Here is a 22,267-nt window from a genome sequence, read left to right on the forward strand (position 1 = left end):
TTATTTTCTGATCCTACATGATAAATGTGGAAAATTACAGAAAGGTCTTGTGCTGTAATTTTATAATTACAAACATAAATTTGTTGTTAATTCACAGAGAATGCCCTGTTTTCTTACTGTGGACGCACTGTCATAGTGGAAAAACAGGAACTTTGTATTTCACAGCTTTTCCTATTGAAGGCCGCCTCCATTGCCACCAAATCAATTAACTAACAAAGTTCAAAATCTGCAAACTATTTCGTATTTTCTAAAGTTGTCCAGCAGCTGTCATTTGATGGTATCCACATTCAAACTGGATGAAGGGGTTTAGGAGATTCAGCGTCTTAACCAAAGGTACCAAAAGTAATTGGACAATTGACTCAAAGTGTTCTTTCATTTGCATGTGTGGGCAGTTCCTTTGTTATGTCATTATCAATTAAGCAGATAAAACGCCCGCAGTTGACTTGAGGTGTGGTGCTTGCATTTGGAAGATTTTGCTATGAACAGAAAACGTGGTGAAAAGAGCTCTACATGAAGGTGGAATAAGACATCCTAAAGCTGCAAAAACAGAAAAAAAAAGCTGTCTGAGAAATATTACGAATGGCAAAATCTACAGTTTTGTCAATTCTGAGTAAGAAAGAAAGCACTGATGAAGTCAGCAACACAAAAAGACCTGGACGTCAAAGACAACAGTGGTGGGTGATTGCAGAATCATTTCCATGCTGAAGAAAAACCTATTCACAAAAGCCAACCAAGTGAACATCTAATACAGCCTGCACAGTGCTGGAAAAACACTCATTAGACAGATTAAACCAAAATCAACCTCTACCAGAATGATGGCAAGAAAAAATGTTGGCGAAGGAGTGGAACAGCTCATGGTCCAAGTAACCACATCCTCTGTAAAATACTACGGAGGCAGTGTGATGGCTTGGGTGTACATGGCTACAAGTGGCACTGGGACACTAGTGTTTATTGATGATGTGACACAGGACAGAAGCAGCTGAATGAATTCTGAGGTGTTCAGAGACATACTGTCTGCTAAATCCAGCTAAATGCAGTCAATCTGATTGGGCCTTGTTTCATAATACAGATGGACAATGACCCAAACATACAGCCAGAGCAACCCAGGAGTTTATTAAAGCAAGTGGAATATTCTTGAATGGCCAAGGCAGTCACCTGATCTTAAACGAAGTGAGTGTGCATTTCAGTTGTTGAAGACTAAGCTTCAGACGGGGCCGCAAACAAACATCAACCGAAAGTCACTGAAGTAAAGCCTGGCAGAGCATTAAAAAGGAGGAAACCATGAGTTCAAGACTTCAGGCTGTCAATGCCAGGAAAGGCTTTTCAACCAAGTATTAGAAACAGACATTTTATTTTCAGTTATTGAATATGTCCAATTACTTTCAAACCCCTGAAATTCAATTTGATTTTATTTATACAGCACCAAATCACAGTAACAGTTACCTCAAGGTGCTTTAAAAGCAGCTTGCAAGGTAAGGTAGACAATATTTAAATGAAGGGGTTGAGTTAAAACATGCTTTACTTCCTCATATTTATTTTTGATCAACCCACTGAATAAAAGCTGAAAGTCTGCACTTCAACTGCATTTGATTTGCTTCATTTAAAATGTACAGAGCCAGTATTAGAAAAAAGTTGTCTGTCCAAATATTTATGGGCTAACTGTATGTGTCCACCTGTCTTACATGCACTGTGTGAGCGGTGATCATTTGTGTGTCAAATTCCATTTTCTGTGGCTATTGTCACACAATCTGTTCACAGACCCTTTACAATCAGAGTTTCAGGGCAAAAAGCACAAAGAATACACACCAAACAGGGAGGTGTACATGTGTGAATCTAATACAGTGTGTCTATAACATAAACTGGTAACTTTTAACAAAGGTGTGGTTTTGGTTTAAAACATCACAGTTTATGTGTCTACTGCATTTATATAGTCAGAAAAAGTATTATGACTGAATACAGTGATTTTTTTCCTGGGTTTTTTGTGGGTTTTTTTGTTAGTTTTGTTTTGTTTTTATAAATTCAAGGATTTCCTAAGTACTTAAAAGGAAAGATTGTTTATGTTTGACAGGCTGGAGCAGATGGCGCATGTTCTCAAAGTTTCACTCATTACATGCTATTCTCTGATTAAAAAGGTGTTTCTTTCATTTTTGTGCAGCGTATTTATATTTGTATTTAAAAATTAGCAAAAAAGTTATTCGTCCTTCTGATACTCTAGTCAGTGATAGTATCTTTAACTGTGAGCATGGTTTCAAAGAGGATCAAAGTTCTGCAGGTCCATGTGTGAAACACCCCAAAACAAAGCAACAAAACAAACAACCAAACAAATGCAGTCATTTCTGCACATTTTGTAAAGCCTAAGGTCATGGTAAAAAGAAAATCAATCTAAGGTTTTATAAGGGAGTGATAAAACAATTATGTATAGTTTTTACCAGGTTTTAAAATGAGGTAAATACAATTTGAGATGAACATTAAGTTTAACACTATGTCATAATTGATTTAATTAACAAAGACAAAATGCATAAGCAGTGTGTGAAAAACTAATGACATCCAATGATTCAGTAGCTTGTATCCTCTCATCACCTTTCACATACTTGTGGAGCCATTTTGCCGTACTCTTCTATACAGTCACTTCAGTTTATTGAGGTTTGCAGACATTTGTTCATGGACACCTGTCATAACCACAATAGATGGGGTCTGAACCGTGGACTATGATAATGCCTCAGTTCTACTCATATCCTTCTTATTGTAGATTTGATTAGATTATTAATGTTTTGTGGGTTTTTTTTTTTTTTTTGCTTTCTTGTTGATGTGCTTAGGATTACTCTCTTATGAGGTCATAGTATGCTTTGTCTGGTACTGTAAATGCGTTCTTAGGTTTCCTCACACCTAAATAATAACACAGTGTAATGTGCAGAGTTTTGTTCTTGTATTGGCCCCATTTTAAAACCTGGTGAGGACCTGATTACTTTCCATTGTAACATGATACTTAGAGGGTTTTAAGTATCACAGAGCGCACTTAGCTTTTTTTTTTTTTGTACTATATATATATATATATATATATATATATATTAGGGGTGCAACGATATTTGTATCGACATTGAACCGTTCAATACAGTGCTTTCGGTTCGGTAAGCATATGTATCGAACAATACAAAATTTGTAATTTATTTTATCAACTTTCCTTCTGACAATGCTGTCTGTGTTGTGCGCTCAGTGAATCTGCGTTTGACTACTCCGCCTAGGCTGCACTGTCGAGCGCAGATCCACTGAGCGCTCAACACAGACAGCATAGGCAGAAGGAAGAGCGCAGGGCAAGCTAGCAAGACAGAAGTTAAGCTCTCCTTGCAACATGGCAAATTGAACCTCATTCAGATCTGGCGTTTGGAACTATTTTGGTTTTCATGTGACGTATGACCCTGAAGGTAAGCGCGTCATGGACTAAAGTAAAACAGTATGTTGGATGTGCCACGCAGTGTTGGTCAAGTTACTTGAAAAAAGTAATCAATAACTAATTACTGATTACTTCCCCAAAAAAGTAATCCCGTTACTTTACTGATTACTTATTTTCAAAAGTAATTAATTACTTGGTTACTCAGTTACTTTTTAAAAACACGATTTACAACCTGAAGAGGTGATAAAGCGATAGATCTTTCAGTCCAAAAAATGTACAAGTACAAAATGTAATCAAATGGAAAAGTCTCTTTTTTAAACTTGTTTTATCAGTTTTAATCTTTTAACTTTATGCATCAAGCAAAAATTTAATTATATGCAACATTCTCTGACTTGAATAAATTAGTTTAACATTTAAACCTATTTTCTGCACATTCCAGCACATAAAATAAAATATTTTTTGTGTTTACACTCACTCTTTCAAATAGATGCAAGTAAAACACAGCAGAAAATAAATAAAGTCAAAGACTCAGCGGTCCTGTTGCTCTATTTTCACCTGTAAAGCAGGACTGCGGTAGGCGGAGGTTTACCCTGGTGCAGGTGTGCCGCGGTCAGTTGAAGAATCCGTGACTTTCTCTGTGAGTTTCCCGTTACGTCGTAGCTACTCGGTGCTTGCTTGGAAGTTTAGGGGTTTTTTTCGCTGTAAAAAGAAGTTTTCTTCCCACGCACGATGGACACTAATGTTTTTGTCACTTTTTATGGAATCAAACTCAAAGTACGGTCAGTACTTCCACGCTTTAAACGCTGCACGCTCATACTCTCTCCCACAATCGATATGTGATCCATTGTTGATCTGCACACAGCTGTTGTCACTAACGGCGCACTCGCTTACGTCACTGTCGTGAGACATTCTCGCAAAAAATCACGGTTTTAGTAACGCAGTAGCGCAGCGTTCCTACGGGAAAGTAACGGTAATCTAATTACCGTTTTTGCAATAGTAATCCCTTACTTTACTCGTTACTTGAAAAAAGTAATCAGATTACAGATTGCCCATCTCTGGTGCCACGCAATGCTCAATTACATAGGTGGGAACTAGTGTGTTAGCGCAGTTAGCTCGTTAACGTGTTGGCCGTCTAGCCCCATGCACGGGGCGATCCGCGGTAGTTCGTTAACGGAGATTTGCCGTGTTGTGGCGTTAAGGTCATTTCAACGAGATTAACGCTGACAGCACTAGTGGGAACACAATGAATATGACTGCACATTTACGCCGACATCATCCTAGTGCAAAGACAAGTGGAAGCAGACAAAAACAACAAGCACGCATGCTACAAACTTTACCAGAGTCATTTAGACAGCCGTTAGCACACGATTCTCCTTATGGGGACCTGATATGTTTAATATGCTGCTGAGAATAAAGCCCAGAAGAAGCGTATAGTATAGCTTTTATTTTGGAAAGAGACATTTCTCTGTCAATCGCTGTCAAAATAAAAAACACGCACAAGGGTTAGGATTAAATTTAAAAACTGTACTTTTGAGTTAAAATATATATTCATAATTTTAATAAATGACAAATTAAAAAGGCATGAACATTTTTGTCGAAAAAATATCGAACCGTGACACCAAAGTATCGAACCGAACCGTGAATTTTGTGTATCGTTGCACTCCTAATATATATATATATATATATATGTGTGTGTGTGTGTGTGTACAGTACAAGAAGCAAATAAAATGTTATGGCTCTGCATTATTGGATGAAATGCCAGTGTTTCACAAAAGAGAACATCTTTTAAATAACAAACTACCAAACTGCTCTTCTAAGGTCACTTCTATTGTCCCATATACAGCATATCATTATCTAGAGAAACAAACAATCCACATACCTATAAACGTGACACAATCACAGGGAAAAGTCATCGAGGAACTCCTACTCAATTTGATGTTAAGTGCAAAGCCATTTAACCAAATGCAGTATGTGTCTGTGTTGAGGTAATCATGTCTCTTAAAAATAGAACTACCAATCCTGTATGTGAGTCCAATTTAAATTACATTCATATACAACAACTTATCTTGGTTTCCACCAGATTTCAGCTACATAAATTTTCAACATCCCTCAATATTTGCTGTACAGTACCCACACCAGTCAGATGGCTATTTCAATGTACAGAGGTTATAGGTCTCTTCAGCGTCCCGGACATCGTGCTCAGAGATAAACCTGTAACACTACGAAGGGTACATGACTACACGGCATCTGTGTTCAGCTCTTGGTAGGCTGTATAAAATGTAAAGAAAAACAAAAGATCCATATCAAATGTTGACATAAAGCAGCAACATATTTTAAAGCTGCTGCGTGTCACTGGTGCACAGCTTCAAGGCCAGCATCAGTAACAATTTGAGGGTGCAGCATGGTATAGATATTTTCAACATCTGTGAAGGCAAATGTGAATTTACTTACATGCAACGATATGTGTACAAGTTTATACAGCAACATGCTCTCAATCACACATGCTTTTCTGCCAAATCCTTGGACTGTATCAGCATTGATAACATGTCCAGGTCCTAAAATGGCCTGCCTCCACTTCAGGTCCTACTTCACCCACTGTAAACATTTGGTGCATTATGAAATGAATTACACCAAACATGGGAGCTTCTTCTTTTCAAAAAAATTTCTCCTTTTTATTATATATATAGTTTTTCTTGTACCGTTTTCATAAACGTAATTAATTTGTTTGTAAATCATTACATTCTGTTTTTATTTGCATTTTACACAGCATCTGACCGTAAAGAAAATGTGATTCTGTTACACGAAACTTTCCAAAGACTTCAACCAGTGTGAATAAATATCCATAGCCTCACTCCTCACTGAGCTTCACAGGCCAGTAGTTGGGCTGGTTGGTTCTTCAACTTTGGCTTTCAGGGCCCAGATGCATCTTTAGATTCATTTACATCACACTCTTAGAAACTGTCTCTCTTCATACTCTCTGTAGCTTTTTTTCATAGTTGATCTTCAGCGAGAGCTTCTTATATGCTATGTTCCCTTGTTAGTTTTTCAGTAATTTCTACTTTGTAGGATATATCCTGAGCTAAAAGAAAAAGAAGTATGCTAAGTAATCTGAAGTGTTCCTTTGTCATTACAGTGCATATATAACAGGAGGAGTCTTGAGTTCATGAGTCTTACCCCATTCTTTTGGATTTCAAATTGTTATTACCTCCCAGAAATTTAATTTGACACATTTAAATGATTTTGTTGTAAAAATTTGGTCTTTCTTTTTCCATTTTCTGAGACTTTCCAGTTTTTTGAGTCAATCCTCAGAAAGATGCTCCATCAACCTTAACAGCGCCCAGGGCTTGAACTAAAAGAGGAATAAAAGAAAATTATAAGAGAGGCAAAGATAGCTTATCGTGGGTAATAAATGGTTATACTTTTTCTGTATAACCATGTCATTTTTCTTATGATGTTGTAAATTAATAAAATAAGCATCAAGACTGTGATATTACTGAGGGAACACTTGCCCACATTGTGAACATAACTACGACTTTTCAAAACCTACATCCTTATAAATAGTCATATCATTTGGGCGATATCACACAAAAACAGCACCAGAGAGTAATGTAAGAAGACGTTCTTCTGAAAAGGACAGGTGGAAAGGTTATGCTGCTAATAGAGACTCACCTTGTGAGAATCACACCTTCATGGTGTGGGTTGAGATGGGAAAGTCAGCCGAGGAAGGGGGAGAAACTATGTTTGTTGGGGAGACTGGAGAACTGGAGGCACACTGAGCTGCAGTGAGAAGAGACGGGCAGAAGGTGAAAATGTAAAACAAAACAGAGCAGTGATTTCTTTCCACTCAGACATGGAGCATCAAAGAAGCTCCAGACTGGGCTTCATGTGATTTGAGACACTGCAAAGTAACACAAGTACAGTTGAATACGCTCAAGGACACATTTCTTCTGTATTTTTGCAAAGTAAAGATGAGAAGGTTAAAATTTTAGATCCTCCCGCAGGCCCACCACCCGCAGGAGGCGCCATAGTGTGCATTGTGTGCCGGGTGGCGGCCAGGAGCAGAGGCCCTGGCGGACTGATCTCCGGCTGCCAAGACTGGCAATAGGGACATGGAATGTCACCTCTCTGGTGGGCAAGGAGCCTGAGTTAGTGCGTGAGGTTGAGAGGTACCGGCTAGATATAGTCGGGCTCACCTCTACGCATGGCTTGGGCGCTGCAACCAGTCTCCTAGAGAGGGGCTGGACACTGTCTCAGTCTGGAGTTGCCCCTGGTGAGAGGCGGCGGGCTGGGGTGGGTATTCTAATATTCCCTCAGCTGGCTGCCGGTACGTTGGGGTTTTTCCAGGTGGATGAGAGGGTTTGTTCCCTGCGCCTTAGGGTCGGGGAACGGGTCTCGACTGTCATCTGCGCTTGTCATCGGTGCTGGAAGGTGCTCCACGTGGAGACTCTGTTGTCCTGCAGGGAGACTTCAGTGCTCACATGGGTAACAACAGCGAGACCTGGAGGGGCGTCATTGGGAGGAACGGCCTCCCTGATCAGAACCCTAATGGTGTTTTATTGGACTTCTGTGCAAATCACAGTTTGGCCATAACGAACACCTTGTTCGAACATAAGGTTGTCCATAAGTGCACGTGGCACCAGGACGCTCTAGGCCGTAGGTCGATGATCGATTTTGTAATCGTATCACCAGACCTGCGACCATATGTTCTGGACACTCGGGTAAAGAGAGGGGCTGGCTGTCAACTGATCACCACCTGGTGGTGAGTTGGATAAGGTGGCGGGGGAGGACGCTGGACAGACCCGGTGCACCTAAACGCATAGTGAGGGTGTGCTGGGAAGGTCTAGCAGAGGCCCCAGTCCGCGAGAGCTTCAACGCACACCTCCGGTAGAGCTTCAACAGCATTCCGAGGGAGACTGGGGACACTGAGTCCGAATGGACCATGTTCAGCGTCTCCATTGCCGAAGCTGCTACATTGCGCTGCGGCCGCAAGGAGGTTGGTGCCTGCCGTGGTGGTAATCCCCGAACCAAATGGTGGACACCGGAGGTCAAGGGAGCCACCAGGCTGAAGAAGGAGTCCTATCGGGCTTGGTTAGCCTGTGGGACTCCAGAGGCAGCCAACAGGCCAAGCGGAATGTGGCTTGGGCAGTGGCTGAAGCAAAAACTCGGGTGTGGGAGGAGTTCGGAGAGGCCATGGAAAAAGACTTTTGGACTGCCTCGAAGAGATTCTGGCAAACCGTCAGGCATCTCAGGAGGGGAAAGCGGTGCTCTACCTGCACTGTGTATAGTGCTGCCGGAGCGCTGCTGACGTCGACTGAGAAAATTGTCAGGCGGTGGAAGGAATACTTCGAGGACCTCCTTAATCCCACTGAGACGTCTTCCAAGGAGGAAGCAAAGTCTGGGGATGAGTCGCCAATTTCCGGGGGCGAGGTCATTGAGGCAGTTAAACAACTCCTTGGTGGCAGAGCCCCTGGTGTTGATGAGGTCCGCCCCGAGTTCCTGAAGGCTCTGGACGTTGTAGGGTTGTCCTGGTTGACACGCCTCTACAATGTTGCGTGGGGATCCGGGGCAGTACCCCTGGACTGGCAGACCAGGGTGGTGGTCCCCATCTTTAAGAAGAGAGACCAGAGGGTGTGTTCCAACTACAGGGGGATCACACTCCTCAGCCTCCCTGGGAAAGTCTATGCCAGGGTGTTGGAAAGGAGACTTCGTCCGCTAGTCGAATCTCAGATACAGGAGGAACAATAATAATAATAATAATAATGGATTGGATTTATATAGCGCTTTTCAAGGCACCCAAAGCGCTTTACAATACCACTATTCATTCACTCTCACATTCATACACTGGTGGAAGGAAGCTACCGTTTGTAGCCACAGCTGCCCTGGGGCAGACTGACAGAAGCAAGGCTGCCATATCGCGCCATCGGCCCCTCACCAGTAGGCAAGTAGGGTAAAGTGTCTTGCCCAAGGACACAACGACTAGGACAGAGAGCCCAGGGATCGAACCGGCGACCTTCCGGTTACAGATGCAATTCCCAACCCCCTGAGCCACGGTCGCCCCAATGCGGTTTTCATCCTGGTCGCGGAACACTGGACCAGCTTTTTATCCTCTCAAGGATACTTGAGGGTGCATGGGAGTTTGCCCAACCAGTCTACATGTGTTTTGTGGACTTGGAGAAGGCATTCGACCGTGTCCCTCGGGGTGTCCTGTGGGAGGTGTTGCGGGAGTATGGGGTGTCTGGCCCATTGCTACGGGCCATTCAATCCCTATACAACCGTTGCAAGAGCTTGGTTCACATTGCCGGCAATAAGTCGGACTCGTTCCAGGTGGGTGATGGGCTCCGCCAGGGCTGCCCTTTGTCTCCGGTTCTGTTCATAATTTTTATGGACAGGATTTCTAGGCGCAGCCAAGTGGCGGAGGGCTTTCGCTTTGGTGGCCTCAGAATCTCATCTCTGCTTTTTGTGGATGATGTGGTTCTGTTGGCTTCATCGGGTGAGGGCCTCCAGCTCGCACTGGAACGGTTTGCAGCCGAGTGTGAAGCAGCGGGAATGAGGATCAGCACCTCCAAATCTGAGGCCATGGTTCTCAGCCGGAAAAGGGTGGAGTGCCCACTCCGGGTCGGGGATGAGTTCCTGCCCCAAGTGGAGGAGTTCAAGTATCTCGGGGTCTTGTTCGCGAGTGATGGGAGAAGGGAGCCGGAGATCGACAGACGGATTGGGGCTGCAGCTGCAGTAATGCGGACGCTGCACCGGTCCATTGTGGTGAAGAGGGAGCTGAGTGTAAAAGTGAAGCTCTCAATTTACCGGTTGATCTACGTCCCTACCCTCACCTATGGCCACGAGCTGTGGGTAGTGACCAAAAGAACGAGATCGCGGATACAAGCGGCAGAAATGAGCTTTCTCCGAAGGGTGGCTGGCCTCTCCCTTAGAGATAGGGTGAGAAGTTCGGCCATCCGGGAGGGGCTCAGAGTAGAGCCGCTGCTGCTCCACATCGAAAGGAGCCAGCTGCTCCACATCGAAAGGAGCAGGATGCCTCCTGGGCGCTTCCTGGGTGAGGTGTTCCAGGCATGTCCCACCAGGAGGAGGCCCCGGGGCAGACCCAGGACACGCTGGAGCGATTATATCTCTCGGCTGGCCTGGGAATGCCTTGGTGTTCCCCCGGATAAGTTGGAGGAGGTGGCTGGGGAGAGGGAGGTCTGGGCCTCTCGGCTGCTGCCCCTGCGACCCGGCCTCGGATAAAGCAGATGAAGATGGATGGATGGATGAAGCTGATAGTAATATATATATATATATATATATATATATATATATATATATATATATATATATATATATATTAGGGGTGCAACAATACTCGTATCGATATTGAACCGTTCGATACAGTGCTTTCGGTTCGGTACGCATATGTATTGAACAATACAACATTTTAAATTTATTTGATCAACTTTCCTTCTGACGATGCTGTCTGTGTTGAGCGCTCAGTGGATCTGTGCTCGACAGTGCAGCCTAGGCGGAGTAGTCAAACGCAGATTCACTGAGCGCAGAGCAAGCTAGCGAGACAGAAGTTAAGCTCTCTAATATGGCAAATTGAACCTCCCCCACCCTAATTCAGATCTGGCGTTTGGAACTATTTTGGTTTTCATGTGAAGTATGACACTGAAGGTAAGCGCGTCGTGGACAAAAGTAAAACAGTATATGTTGGATGTGCCACGCAATGCTCAATTGGTGGGAACTAGTGCATTAGCGCAGTTAGTTCGTTAACGTGTTGATGCCGTCCAGCCCCACGCACAGGGCGATCCGCGGTAGCTCGTTAACGGAGATTTGCCGTGTTGTGACGTTAACGTCATTTCAGATTAACACTGACAGCACTAGTGGGAACACAATGAATATGACTGCACATTTACTCCAACATCATCCTAGTGCAAAGACAAGTGGAAGCAGACAAAAACAACAAGCACGCATGCTACAAACTTTACCAGAGTCATTTAGACAGCCGTTAGCACACGATTCTCCTTATGGGGACCTGATATGTTTAATATGCTGCTGAGAGTATACCCCAGAAGAAGCGTATAGTATAGCTTTTATTTTGAAAGAGCCATTTCTCTGTAATAAACTCTCTTTTCCAAAGAGGAGTGATTCCTCGATCAGATAGATTAATTTTTTTATTACTTTGTTGTTTCAGCAACATTACATTTAAAAACTGTACTTTTGAGTTAAAATACATATATATATAATGTTAATAAATGACAAATTAAAAAGGCATGAACATTTTTTTTTGTATCGAAAAAATATCGAACCGTGACACCAAAGTATCGAACTGAACCGTAAATTTTGTGTATCGTTGCACCCCTAAAAAAAAAAAAAATAAAAAAAAAATACATATATATATATATACATATATATATATATATATATATATGACTCATCCAGGCTACAGAAACTGATCAGGAAGGCTGGCTCTGTGGTTGGCATGAAGCTGGACACTCTGGTGACAGTGGCAGAGAAAAGGACACTAAAAAAACTGCTGGACAATTATGGACAATGCTGGGCATCCTCTGCACACGGCCATAAACAACCAGAAGAGTCTGTTCAGTGACAGGTTGCTTCTCCCAAAGACAAGAACCAACAGACTTAAAAACTCCTTTGTCCCACACGCCGTCAGACTGTTTAACGCCTCTCTGGAGGGGAGAGGGAGGGGGAAAAGGAGGACAAAGGAGGGGGGAACAACTAAGCTGTAGTGCCTCTTCACTTCACTGTGCAATACTTTTGTTAATAGTCAACGGTGCAATAGACCTCAATACTTTAAATGTGCAATTCACTTGTATTTTTATTTTTATTCGTATTTATTCTATTTATCCCCTTCGTATATTTTATTTATATATGTCTCTGTATTTATATATGTGTGTGTGCGTATATGTATTGTAACTTCTGTCGGTGCTGTGCCTTTGGAAACCGAATTTCCCAGACGAACCCACCCGAGGGATTAATAAAGTTTTATCTTATCTTATCTTTTATTCATATATATATATATATATATATATATATATATATATATATATATATATATATATATATATATATAAGTTCATATATATAAGTTCATGCACATAAAAGCAGCTACCAGTCAGGGCTTTAAAACACAGAGAGCAATTGTGCCACTGTGGTCCTGTCTATGTCATGACTTAGTTTTGAAAGAGTGTGGTGGACTCAGGTGCCATGTGATGCTGCCATGTGGTGAGAGTGTTCACCAGAGAGAAGGCGACTACGACGAGAGGCCTCAGCAGCCAGAGCACAGGAGATCTCAATACGCTTCTCTTGCTCCTGCAACTGCTGCTGGGAGCTGGCTGGAGCTCCACCTTCCACTGGGCCGTCCAGAAGGGGAACCATATTCTGCAGACTGACAGGAAGTACATGAATGTGATAACATTCATAAAAATTAAAATCTCTCAATATATATATTTAGTAAATTTATAAATACCCGCACGGAAAAATATTAGAAAAAATGCATACAAAACCCTCAATTTCTTAATAACATTTAACTTTTCACTAATGAATTACACAGCGTTGAGAAATACATTTCATTACAGTACGTGTTTTTTCTGAAAATACTGTACCTGAGTTAAGGAAGTCATTCCACCACTGTTCATTTCTTCATTGTCATGTACCAACACAATTTAGAGCAGCTATCTAAACTATACTGCCACACAGGTAAGCTATCACATTAATAGTCCCCACTGTGTCCAATATTGTGAATTTTGTTGTGAGCTAGAGCATCCACCCCGAGTGGAGCTCTCTGATCGTGCAGCGAGTAAAATAGGGGACACTGAGCATTCTCCCTGGATGCATAAACGTCCACGGTCGCCTGACCGAATCGCAGCCAGATCTGCTTCCCTACCTCCGCGTGAAGCTTCCAGTCCCCATACAGCGGGTTGCCCCTGGAGAGAAGATCTGCTCCAAAGTTCAAGATCCCCGGCACGTGAGTTGCTCTCAGTGACAGCAGGTGGACACTGCTCCAGACTATCAGTCTGTGTGCCAGCGTGTGTAACTTGGGGGACCCCAGACCCCCCTGTCTGTTGATGTAGGCCACAACGGTGGAATTGTCCGACCTCACTAAAACATGATGACCTCTCAGCCAAGGGAGAAAGTGTTTTAGTGACAGGTGAACCGCCAGCAGTTCCAGACAGTTTCTGTGGGCGGAGTGCATGTGAGGGCCCCATTCCCCATTCACTGTTCTGCCCACGTGGGTGGCCCCCCAGCCGGAAAGAGAGGCATCTGTGGAAATCACCTTCCTGGCTGAAACTGCCCCCATGGCAACGCCCTGAGACAAGAAACCTGGCCTCTTCCACTCGTGGAGAGCGAGTGAACAGTCTGCAGAGACTCTCACGCGACGGTGGCCGTCTCGGTGAGGGTCCAGTCCCCGCGAGCCCACCCAGCGCTGAAAGCCTCTCATGTGCAGGCGTCCCAGTGGTATCGCCACTAGAGAAGAAGCCATCAGACCGAGCAGCCTCTGGCACTGTTTGAGGGTCACTGTGTTGCCTCTGCGAAACAGTGCAAGGGATGACTGTATGGCCGCCGTTCTCTCCGGGGACAGAAAAGCCCTCACCCGAAGGGAGTCTAGGCTGAGCCCTATGAAAGTAATGCATTGAGTTGGCGTCAATGTGCTCTTTTCCACGTTTATCTGGAAACCCAAACTCTCCAGATGGTGTATGAGAGCATTTGTGTGACAAGTCGCTCCCTGGCGGGTTGGGGCTGCCACCAGCCAATCGTCGATGTACGTGGCCACCCGAATGCCCTTTTTCCTGAGCGGGGCCACTGCTGCCTCGGTGCATTTCACAAACACCCTTGGGCTCAGTGAGAGACCAAAAGGCAGGACTACAAACTCGTATGCCATCCCCTGGAAAGCAAATCTCAGATACCTTCGGTGTGGGGGATATATGGGGATGTGGAAATAAGCATCCCTCAGGTCGATTGATGTGAACCAGTCGCCCGCTCGTACAAACCGTAGCAGCGAGGCATGCGTCAACATCCTGAACTTGTATGTCCTCAAATGCCGGTTCAGGGCACAGAGGGCTCTCATCCCCCTCCCCCCCCTTCTTTGGCACAAGGAAATACCTTGAATAAAATCCGTTGTGCATTTCCTCGGGAGGGACAACTCTTATAGCTCCTTTGTCTCTCAAGGTGGAAATTTCCTCCAGGAGAAAACTGGCAGACTCGCCCGGAGCACGAGAGTAAATAATTTCTTTGAATTGTGGTGGAGCGACACTGAATTGCAGCCTGTAGCCCTTTTTCAATGTCCTCAGCACCCATGCTGACTGAGTGCAGGTGGCCCAGCTCTTCATGTGGAGAGACAGGCGAACGAGGTGACGGGCTCATCTGCATCATCACAGCCGTGGAAACGCGAGTCTCCACGGGCTGCGTTATGGCAGACGGTGCTCCGTTTTTCAGCATGTTTGATTTTTTCATGTGTTTTGCAACACTCGACAGCGCCGCCCTTGGCAAACTGCCTGGATGCATGTGTCGGGGCTTTTTTAATACAGAATGCATGAGAGAAGTGCTCGTGAAACAACACTGCGAACTTTGGCTCTCTTTCCCTCTGGCGGGTCCGGTGACAGGAACGCCGGCCCGAGTTAAGCACTCTGTGTGGAACATGTCCCGTTGAACTTGCTCTGGAACGGAGCTGGGAGGCGGGAGGGTGGCCCATGAAGGGGGGAAACTGGGTTCGCTCCCGCCTAGAAGAGAGGCTGTCAGGCCGGCCGCTTCTTCCTCCTCACGATCGCGGCAGCGGGGTGAGGAGGAGGGGCCGCTTGAGGTCTGGCCTGGGGAGATTGCTTCCGAGTCCATGGATTCTTAGGGGCCCCGGCAGCCTGGGGGGCTGCCTGCGTCTTAGGCACTTTGGGAATCCTGAAAGCGGGGACCGGGCGAGACGCTGCCTGCGCGAATGACTGGCGCGGCGCTGCTGGGGTGGCGTGCTGGGCCCTCCTCGGCAGGCAGAGTTTCAGAGCCTCATCATCTCTCTTTTTCTCCTCACATCTCTTCTGCATGGATGTAACAGCCGCACCGAAGAGACCGTGAGGGACGACAGGGGTGTCGAGGAGTTCCTCTTTTTCCTTAGTCATCAGGTTGGTGAGCGTGCTCGCTCCTGAAGAACCATGAGGCCCATGGCTCTCCCAGTAGCCTGTATGGCTACCTTGTGGAGGCGGAGGACGTGGTCAGTTATAACACAGATTTCTTCCCACACTGTGGTATCTGTGTTAGCTGTCATGTCCTCTTCTAGCTCAGCTTGGTAATAATAATAATAATAATAATAATTATTATTATTATTATTATTATTATTATTATTATTTTAGCACAAGGTTTAGTTTAAGTTTGCACAAAAATAGCTGACAGAATTGTTCATTAAGGAGCTACTTTTTACTTTCTTACTTTGAGTACATTTCAGAGCCTGTACTTTCTCACTTTTACTCGAGTAAAGAAGTTGCTTCACTACTTTAAATTTCACTGGAGTGTTTTCTTTTTTGTGAAAGTCTGTCATTTTGCCACCCCTCACAGTTTGTACTGACAAGTATGCTTAGTTATGTGTCAGTTTCATTTCATTGTATACAGTAAATCCTAGTCTGATAAATTGAGTCAATGTAAAAGAGTCACACTGTTAAAACTGAAAGGTTTCCCTTTTCAGCTTTTGTATTGTCAGTTTGGGTTCCTTAATGGATATTGTATTTATTTTAGGTACATTGCTTTATATGTTTTTAGACCTGGGACATAGTAATTCTTCAAATTTTGGGGTATATAAAGTATTCCTTATTCTTACAAATATCATGGTTCTGGGTCCTTTTGACCCAGCATTTTATGTTTTTATGACCTGTTGTATTATGGTTTATGATTCTTTGTGGTATCCTGAGTTTATTCTGTGTTAACCTTTGTACTTTGTGTCTCCCTCTGTGCATCGGTGTTTATTTAATTGTGTGAGTGCTTGACCCTTGTTTCCCCTCCTTGTGTTCAGTGTTGGGAAGGTTACTTTTAAAATGTATTCCACTACAGATTACAGATTGCATGCCCCAAAATGTATTTTGTAAGGTATTCTGTTACGTTACGTTCTGTTACACGCGTATATAAAACAGGTCTGCGGCTCCCAACCATAGTAAAGGGACCTCTGGCTAATACATCGGGTTTGTGTCAGGCTCTTAGCCAAAAACTAGCTTTACTTTGTTCTCTGGGTCCCTTTGCTAGCGAGAGACAGAGAGAGGCGTAGAAAGGCTGCTTCAACGGAGCTTATTGTTTCGGAGGAAAACACGAACACAGCGTACAGTCGAGTCTTAATAGCTTACTTACAGCTGGGCTACACTGCCCATGAGGCTACATTCTTTAGGGCTATGCCTGTCACACTCTGCCTATTGCCTTCAAATTAAATAATTTTTTGAACAATAATTTTTTAAAATATTTCTTTATGTCATTATGCGGACCGCAAGTAGAGCTGTCATAGGCCGTGGGATTGAGACACAGGCTTTAGAGCCTCTTGATGTGTGTTTTGATTGGGTTTCCACCGGCGTGGAATTACCAAAAATAGAGAGAGCATAGCCTAACATATGAAACAGTAAAAGATCGCTGTGTAATACATTTATTTCAACAACGTAACTGTATTCTAAATACCACCTTTTTAAATGGTAACTGTAACGGAATACAGTTACCCATATTTTGTATTTTAAATACATAATGCCGGTACATGTAATCTGTGACTCCCCAACACTGGTTGTGTTTTATTTCATCATGTTTCCCCAGCCCAGTCTGTGCTCTCCCCCATGCTCCTCTGTGTTCTCTCTCCCCCTCTGTGTACTTCCTGTTTTACTTTGATAGTCTCCCGTCAGTGTACGTCATGTTGTGTTTGCTCCTGCCTGTCTCGTTATGATTATTTGTCTCAGCTGTGTTCCCCGTGTGCTCCCACGTCACTTGTTATCTTTCTCTATATTGTGTCCACGTCTCCCTCATGCTGTGTGCGTTTCACTCTATGATTCTCCGTGACTTTTGTTTATATTATCCCAGTGTAGTATTGTATGCTTTTTCCCTTGAGTCAGCAATAAAACTGCTTTTTGAGTTTGCATTTTTGCCTCTGTGAAGTCTGCTTTTGGGTCCGATATCCTGCCTGCCACTCAGCGACTCGTGACAACAAATTGTTTTTCTAACCACAGTTCTCTTTTGAATATCATCTATGGGCAGAAATCTGTGCCATCAGAAACTGAATTTGAATAAGTTGAATTTGAATTGCTCAGATTGAATCTGAATTGTAACTTGAATAAATGCTTTTGAAAACTGAATTTGAATTAGTCTAATTTGAAATTGAATTTATGGTTTGAAAATGATGATCACTAAATTGAAATTGAATTTATATTTTGAAAATGAATTGATTTGCTTTGAAACTGCATTTTATCCTTTAAAAATTCAGCTCTCGAATAATTTCAGTTTCACTTCTCACCATTCAGTTTCAGTTCTACAATTCAATTTCAGTTCCAAAATTCAGTTTTTTGGAACTTACATCCGGTTCCGGTTCAAGTGCAGATTAATAGAACTACGTTTTACTAGCGGACCGAAAGTGTTACTGACGGGAATCTACAGCATGTTGAGCTGAATTAAGACTTCAGAAGTCATTCGTCATGTCGAATGACCAGCGGATAAACTCTCAGGTTGGTAATAAATGTATTACATGTATAAGAACAAGCGTTATGTTAACAAATGATAGCCATAAGGTAACTTTTGTGCTTATTGTAGCTGCTAGCTAAAAACGCTAATTTAGCGTAGTTTGCCCTGAATTCAGCTTTGACAAACAAATATGATCGACTGTTTCTAGTAGAATTCCAAAGTTGTCATCTTGGACCCTCTCAGAGTACCCCCTCTGTATGCTTGCAGAGACCCCTACAGTTAGGGAAACATGCAAAACGGTGCCCAAACCTTTGTATTTTAGCTTTATTTATGTCTTACACAGCATCCCAACTCTTTAGCTAACTTAATAACTTTAGCTAAAGTGAATAGTTAGTCTAATTCATTAGTGCAGCATTACTGGATCATCTCTGTTTGAAGTGATATAATATGATATACAACTATCACTGAAACGGCAAACTTTGTAAATAAGCAAACAACACTTCTCATTCTCTAAACGTTTGGCCACAGCTGTAGATTACACTATCAGTGCTTGTTCACTCTTGACAATAATTACATTTCTAAATTCTCTTTGTGCATTTACAGGTAAACAATATCTAATATTTTATCTAAATGACTGCTTTGTCTTTTAAAAAGGGTGAAGAGCCTGAGGCCGGTGACAGTCCAGTTCTACTCTAAGTACATCCTTACAGTGGATCTCAGGACAAGGCCACATTCTTGTCCTGCCAGAAGAGAAGAGAAACTTCAGAGTCTTCATGCAGTTCAACCACACCTGTCATATTCCGTATGACAGGGGTCTCAAACTCCAGTCCTCGAGGGCCGGTGTCATGCAACTTTTCCATGCCCTCGAGGACTGGAGTTTGAGACACCTGCCGTATGGTGTTCATGCTGTTTTCTACCACACAGTTACAGCATGTCTGACTGCCTGTTCAGCATATGCAAAAATATATGATGAGTTTAAGCATGTGATGACTAAGGCCTTCCATTATGGTGTTTGTCATCACATGTCACAGACATCTGGATGATCATTTGGAATAAACAAAAAACTTGTTACTTCATCTTTTATCTTTATTATTATTATTGTTCTTATTTTACATTTTTCATTGTTAGGCATTGGGTTTATTTGTAGTAGTCCTTTCCAACGTCTTTCCCTCTTCCATGTTACTGTGTCAGCTTGTCAGGATCTATTTGGGTTTGGAAGTGGAACAGAAATTAAAGAAATCCAAAGTGCCATTAAAACCAGGAGACATTCTTATATTTCAGAAGAAGGGATTAATTCAAAAGAAATGACCTCAATGCCATATTTTATTTAGGAACCCGAGAGAGCACTTTGCAAAATAACACATTCTTATAATTTCACCCTCAGATGAGCCAAGCTACAACTGTCAGGGAAGGTGGTGTAGGCACAGAGCATATGAGAGTGGTTAAGTTAATGTCTCTTGTCTAGATGAAGGCACAATACGGATCAATGGCAAGGCGTAGAGATTCAGTATCTTCAGTCTTCAGTGGACACTCCATTTCTGGCACAAAACACCTGTAAAAGATGGTCGATTTAGGAGGTGACCCGACAACTTCAGCCTGTCAAACATATTAATGGAGCAGTATGCTTTAAAAAAAAAAAAAAAAAAAATCAAATTAAGCATGCATTCAGTACCCTAAGAATTATTATGGTAGTTAAACACAGTGATAGTTGTATATCACTTCAAACAGAGGTGATCCAGTAATGCTGCACTAATGAATTAGACTAACTATTCACTTTAGCTAAAGTTATCAAGTTAGCTACAGAGTTGGGATGCTGTGCAAGACATAAATAAAGCTAAAATACAAAGGTTTGGACACTGTTTTGCATGTTTCCCTACTGTAGGGGTCTCTGCAAGCATACAGAGGGGGTACTCTGAGAGGGTACAAGATGACAACTTTGGAATTCTACTAGAAACAGTCGATCATATTTGTTTGTCAAAGCTGAATTCAGGGAAAACTACGCTAAATTAACGTTTTTAGCTAACAGCTACAATAAGCACAAAAGTTACCTTACGGCTATCATTTGTTAACATGACGCTTGTTCTTATACATGTAATACATTTATTACCAACCTGAGAGTTTATCCGCTGGTCATTCGACATGACGAATGACTTCTGAAGTCTTAATTCAGCTCAACATGCTGTAGATTCCCGTCAGTAACACTTTCGGTCCGCTAGTAAAACGTAGTTCTATTAATCTGCGCTTGAACCGGAACCGGATGTAAGTTCCAAAAAACTGAATTTTGGAACTGAAATTGAATTGTAGAACTGAAACTGAATGGTGAGAAGTGAAACTGAAATTATTCGAGAGCTGAATTTTTAAAGGATAAAATTCAGTTTCAAAGCAAATCAATTCATTTTCAAAATATAAATTCAATTTCAATTTAGACTAATTCAAATTCAGTTTTCAAAAGCATTTATTCAAGTTACAATTCAGATTCAATCTGAGCAATTCAAATTCAAATTGAACTTATTCAAATTCAGTTTCTGATGGCACAGATTTCTGCCCATAATCATCTCCTTTTATTATAAATGAAGAGGTAAAAGATGTTACAAATTTAAAATGTGTACAGCTTTAAATAAACAGACTTTTGCTAGAAATTTAAAGGAAGTTAAAACTGTACTTTGATTTGGCAATAAGGGTCTTGATTCGTTCTAGCTTCTTCTGCTTCTCCTTCTGCTCCTCTGGGCTCAAGAGAGTGTTATTCTCCACATCCAGGTAGCGTTCAGGGATCAGAACCTTGTCAGGAGCCATCTTTTATAACAAGAAAGAAAAAATCTCTTTTATCTTTGTCTTTTATGATTTTGGACACAAAGGTAAGCTATTATGATTCTATTGTGAACATACCTGCCTTAAAATAGCCACAAAGTTAATAAATGATTCAACTTATTTCACCTCTTTGCTGATGTAGTAATGCTCTGGTTCAATCTGTAAACGTCTCAGACGAGCAATTTCTTCCTCTGGTGACTCTTGCCCCTGTCCTCGAACTGCCTTCTCTAAGTCTTTGATGTCAATCTCATGAGCTGTCAGCCGCCTACGGACCTGTGAATACAAACACAAACTAGATAGGACACACAGGCAGATACAATCAAATCATCAGCTAGCTAAAATGCGTATACCCTAGTCATACAACTTTGGCCTATCTCAATCACTGGTTTTATATTTGTAAATATTGGCAATGTTTTTCAGTGGATTATCTTACCCACCTGGAAGTACCAGAAATGCAAACAGGTGGACAATACGCATGGTACATGGACTGGTTTTTACTTTCCTACCATATCTAAGTGCTCAAAGCACTTTACAGAATTTGCCTCGTTCCCACAAGCACTTTTTCTATGCAAGTGCTTTCTATCTAGCATTCACACACATTCATACTCCAATGGACGCACTGGAGAGCAACTTGGGGTTAGTATCTTGGAAAATTTAGCATACAGACTGGAGCAGGCAGGAATCGACCAACCAACCTTCCAATTAGCAGATGACCTTCTCTACCTTCTGAGCTACAGCCACCCCAGTGTGATCAGTGTAAAGTGATCTCTATCATTCTGTCATTTTTACACATGAACTGACGGTGTTGGAGAATCACATTCACACAACAGGAGAAGGTCCATTTCAGATAAGTTGTAACTACTTGGTGTTTACATGGGTTATGTCTAGCTATTGTACCCAAGTGAATTTGCTAGACCACAACTTTCTCAGATGGGCTCACATGGAAATTACAAAGCTTTGTACTGGGGTAGGCAGGTATGACAGCAACAATTTGGGAAATCTGGGAAATGTGTGATATTGAGAAAAATTTCAAGCTGCAGTACATGTGTGAAAGTTCTTTCACACATGTACTGCAGCTATGACTATCATCTGAAAAATAAACACATACATGATTCATTTTTTACTTTACCAGCTCACTGTGACAATACTACAATTAAATACATGACAAGGATCACCATTAGCTTGCTCATACCACTTTGTAATTGGCTGGAGACTGGCCTCCTGACAGGTTTAGGCTTCTCCTTTTGTCCCTCATAGAACTGCACTGGTTGCGACGAAGTCGCTCATTTTGTTCCTCCACACTCATCTTCATCTTAATTTCTGTGGGAAAAGCAGCACTTTTTGGGCGCTCCTATGACAGAGAACAGGCTTATTTTTAGAGATAATTTCTCTCATATAAAAATATAATAAAATGGATTATAAATAAATTAATGCTGTCAG

At 42.4% G+C, this 22,267-nt stretch overlaps 1 protein-coding gene across 1 annotated transcript in view; it reads right to left on the bottom strand.

Annotated features, from left to right (window-relative positions):
* Nucleotides 1-2,760: 2,760 nt before the first annotated feature.
* plekha6 (pleckstrin homology domain containing, family A member 6) overlaps nt 2,761-22,267 on the bottom strand; it is a gene marked incomplete at its 5' end in the record, with an annotated part of 64,877 nt that continues 45,370 nt past the window's right edge. Inside the window, 6 exons of the mRNA XM_080890901.1 lie at nt 2,761-6,740; nt 7,061-7,168; nt 12,637-12,785; nt 20,682-20,812; nt 20,954-21,100; nt 22,020-22,178. Of these exons, the coding sequence (XP_080747027.1) occupies nt 7,071-7,168; nt 12,637-12,785; nt 20,682-20,812; nt 20,954-21,100; nt 22,020-22,178 (684 nt within the window). The 3' untranslated portion in view covers nt 2,761-6,740; nt 7,061-7,070. The remainder of the gene's footprint in view (nt 6,741-7,060; nt 7,169-12,636; nt 12,786-20,681; nt 20,813-20,953; nt 21,101-22,019; nt 22,179-22,267) is intronic.

This window comes from Rhamphochromis sp. 'chilingali', assembly GCF_963969265.1.
Source record: "Rhamphochromis sp. 'chilingali' genome assembly, chromosome: 9".
In the NCBI taxonomy this organism is placed as follows: Eukaryota; Metazoa; Chordata; class Actinopteri; order Cichliformes; family Cichlidae; genus Rhamphochromis; species Rhamphochromis sp. 'chilingali'.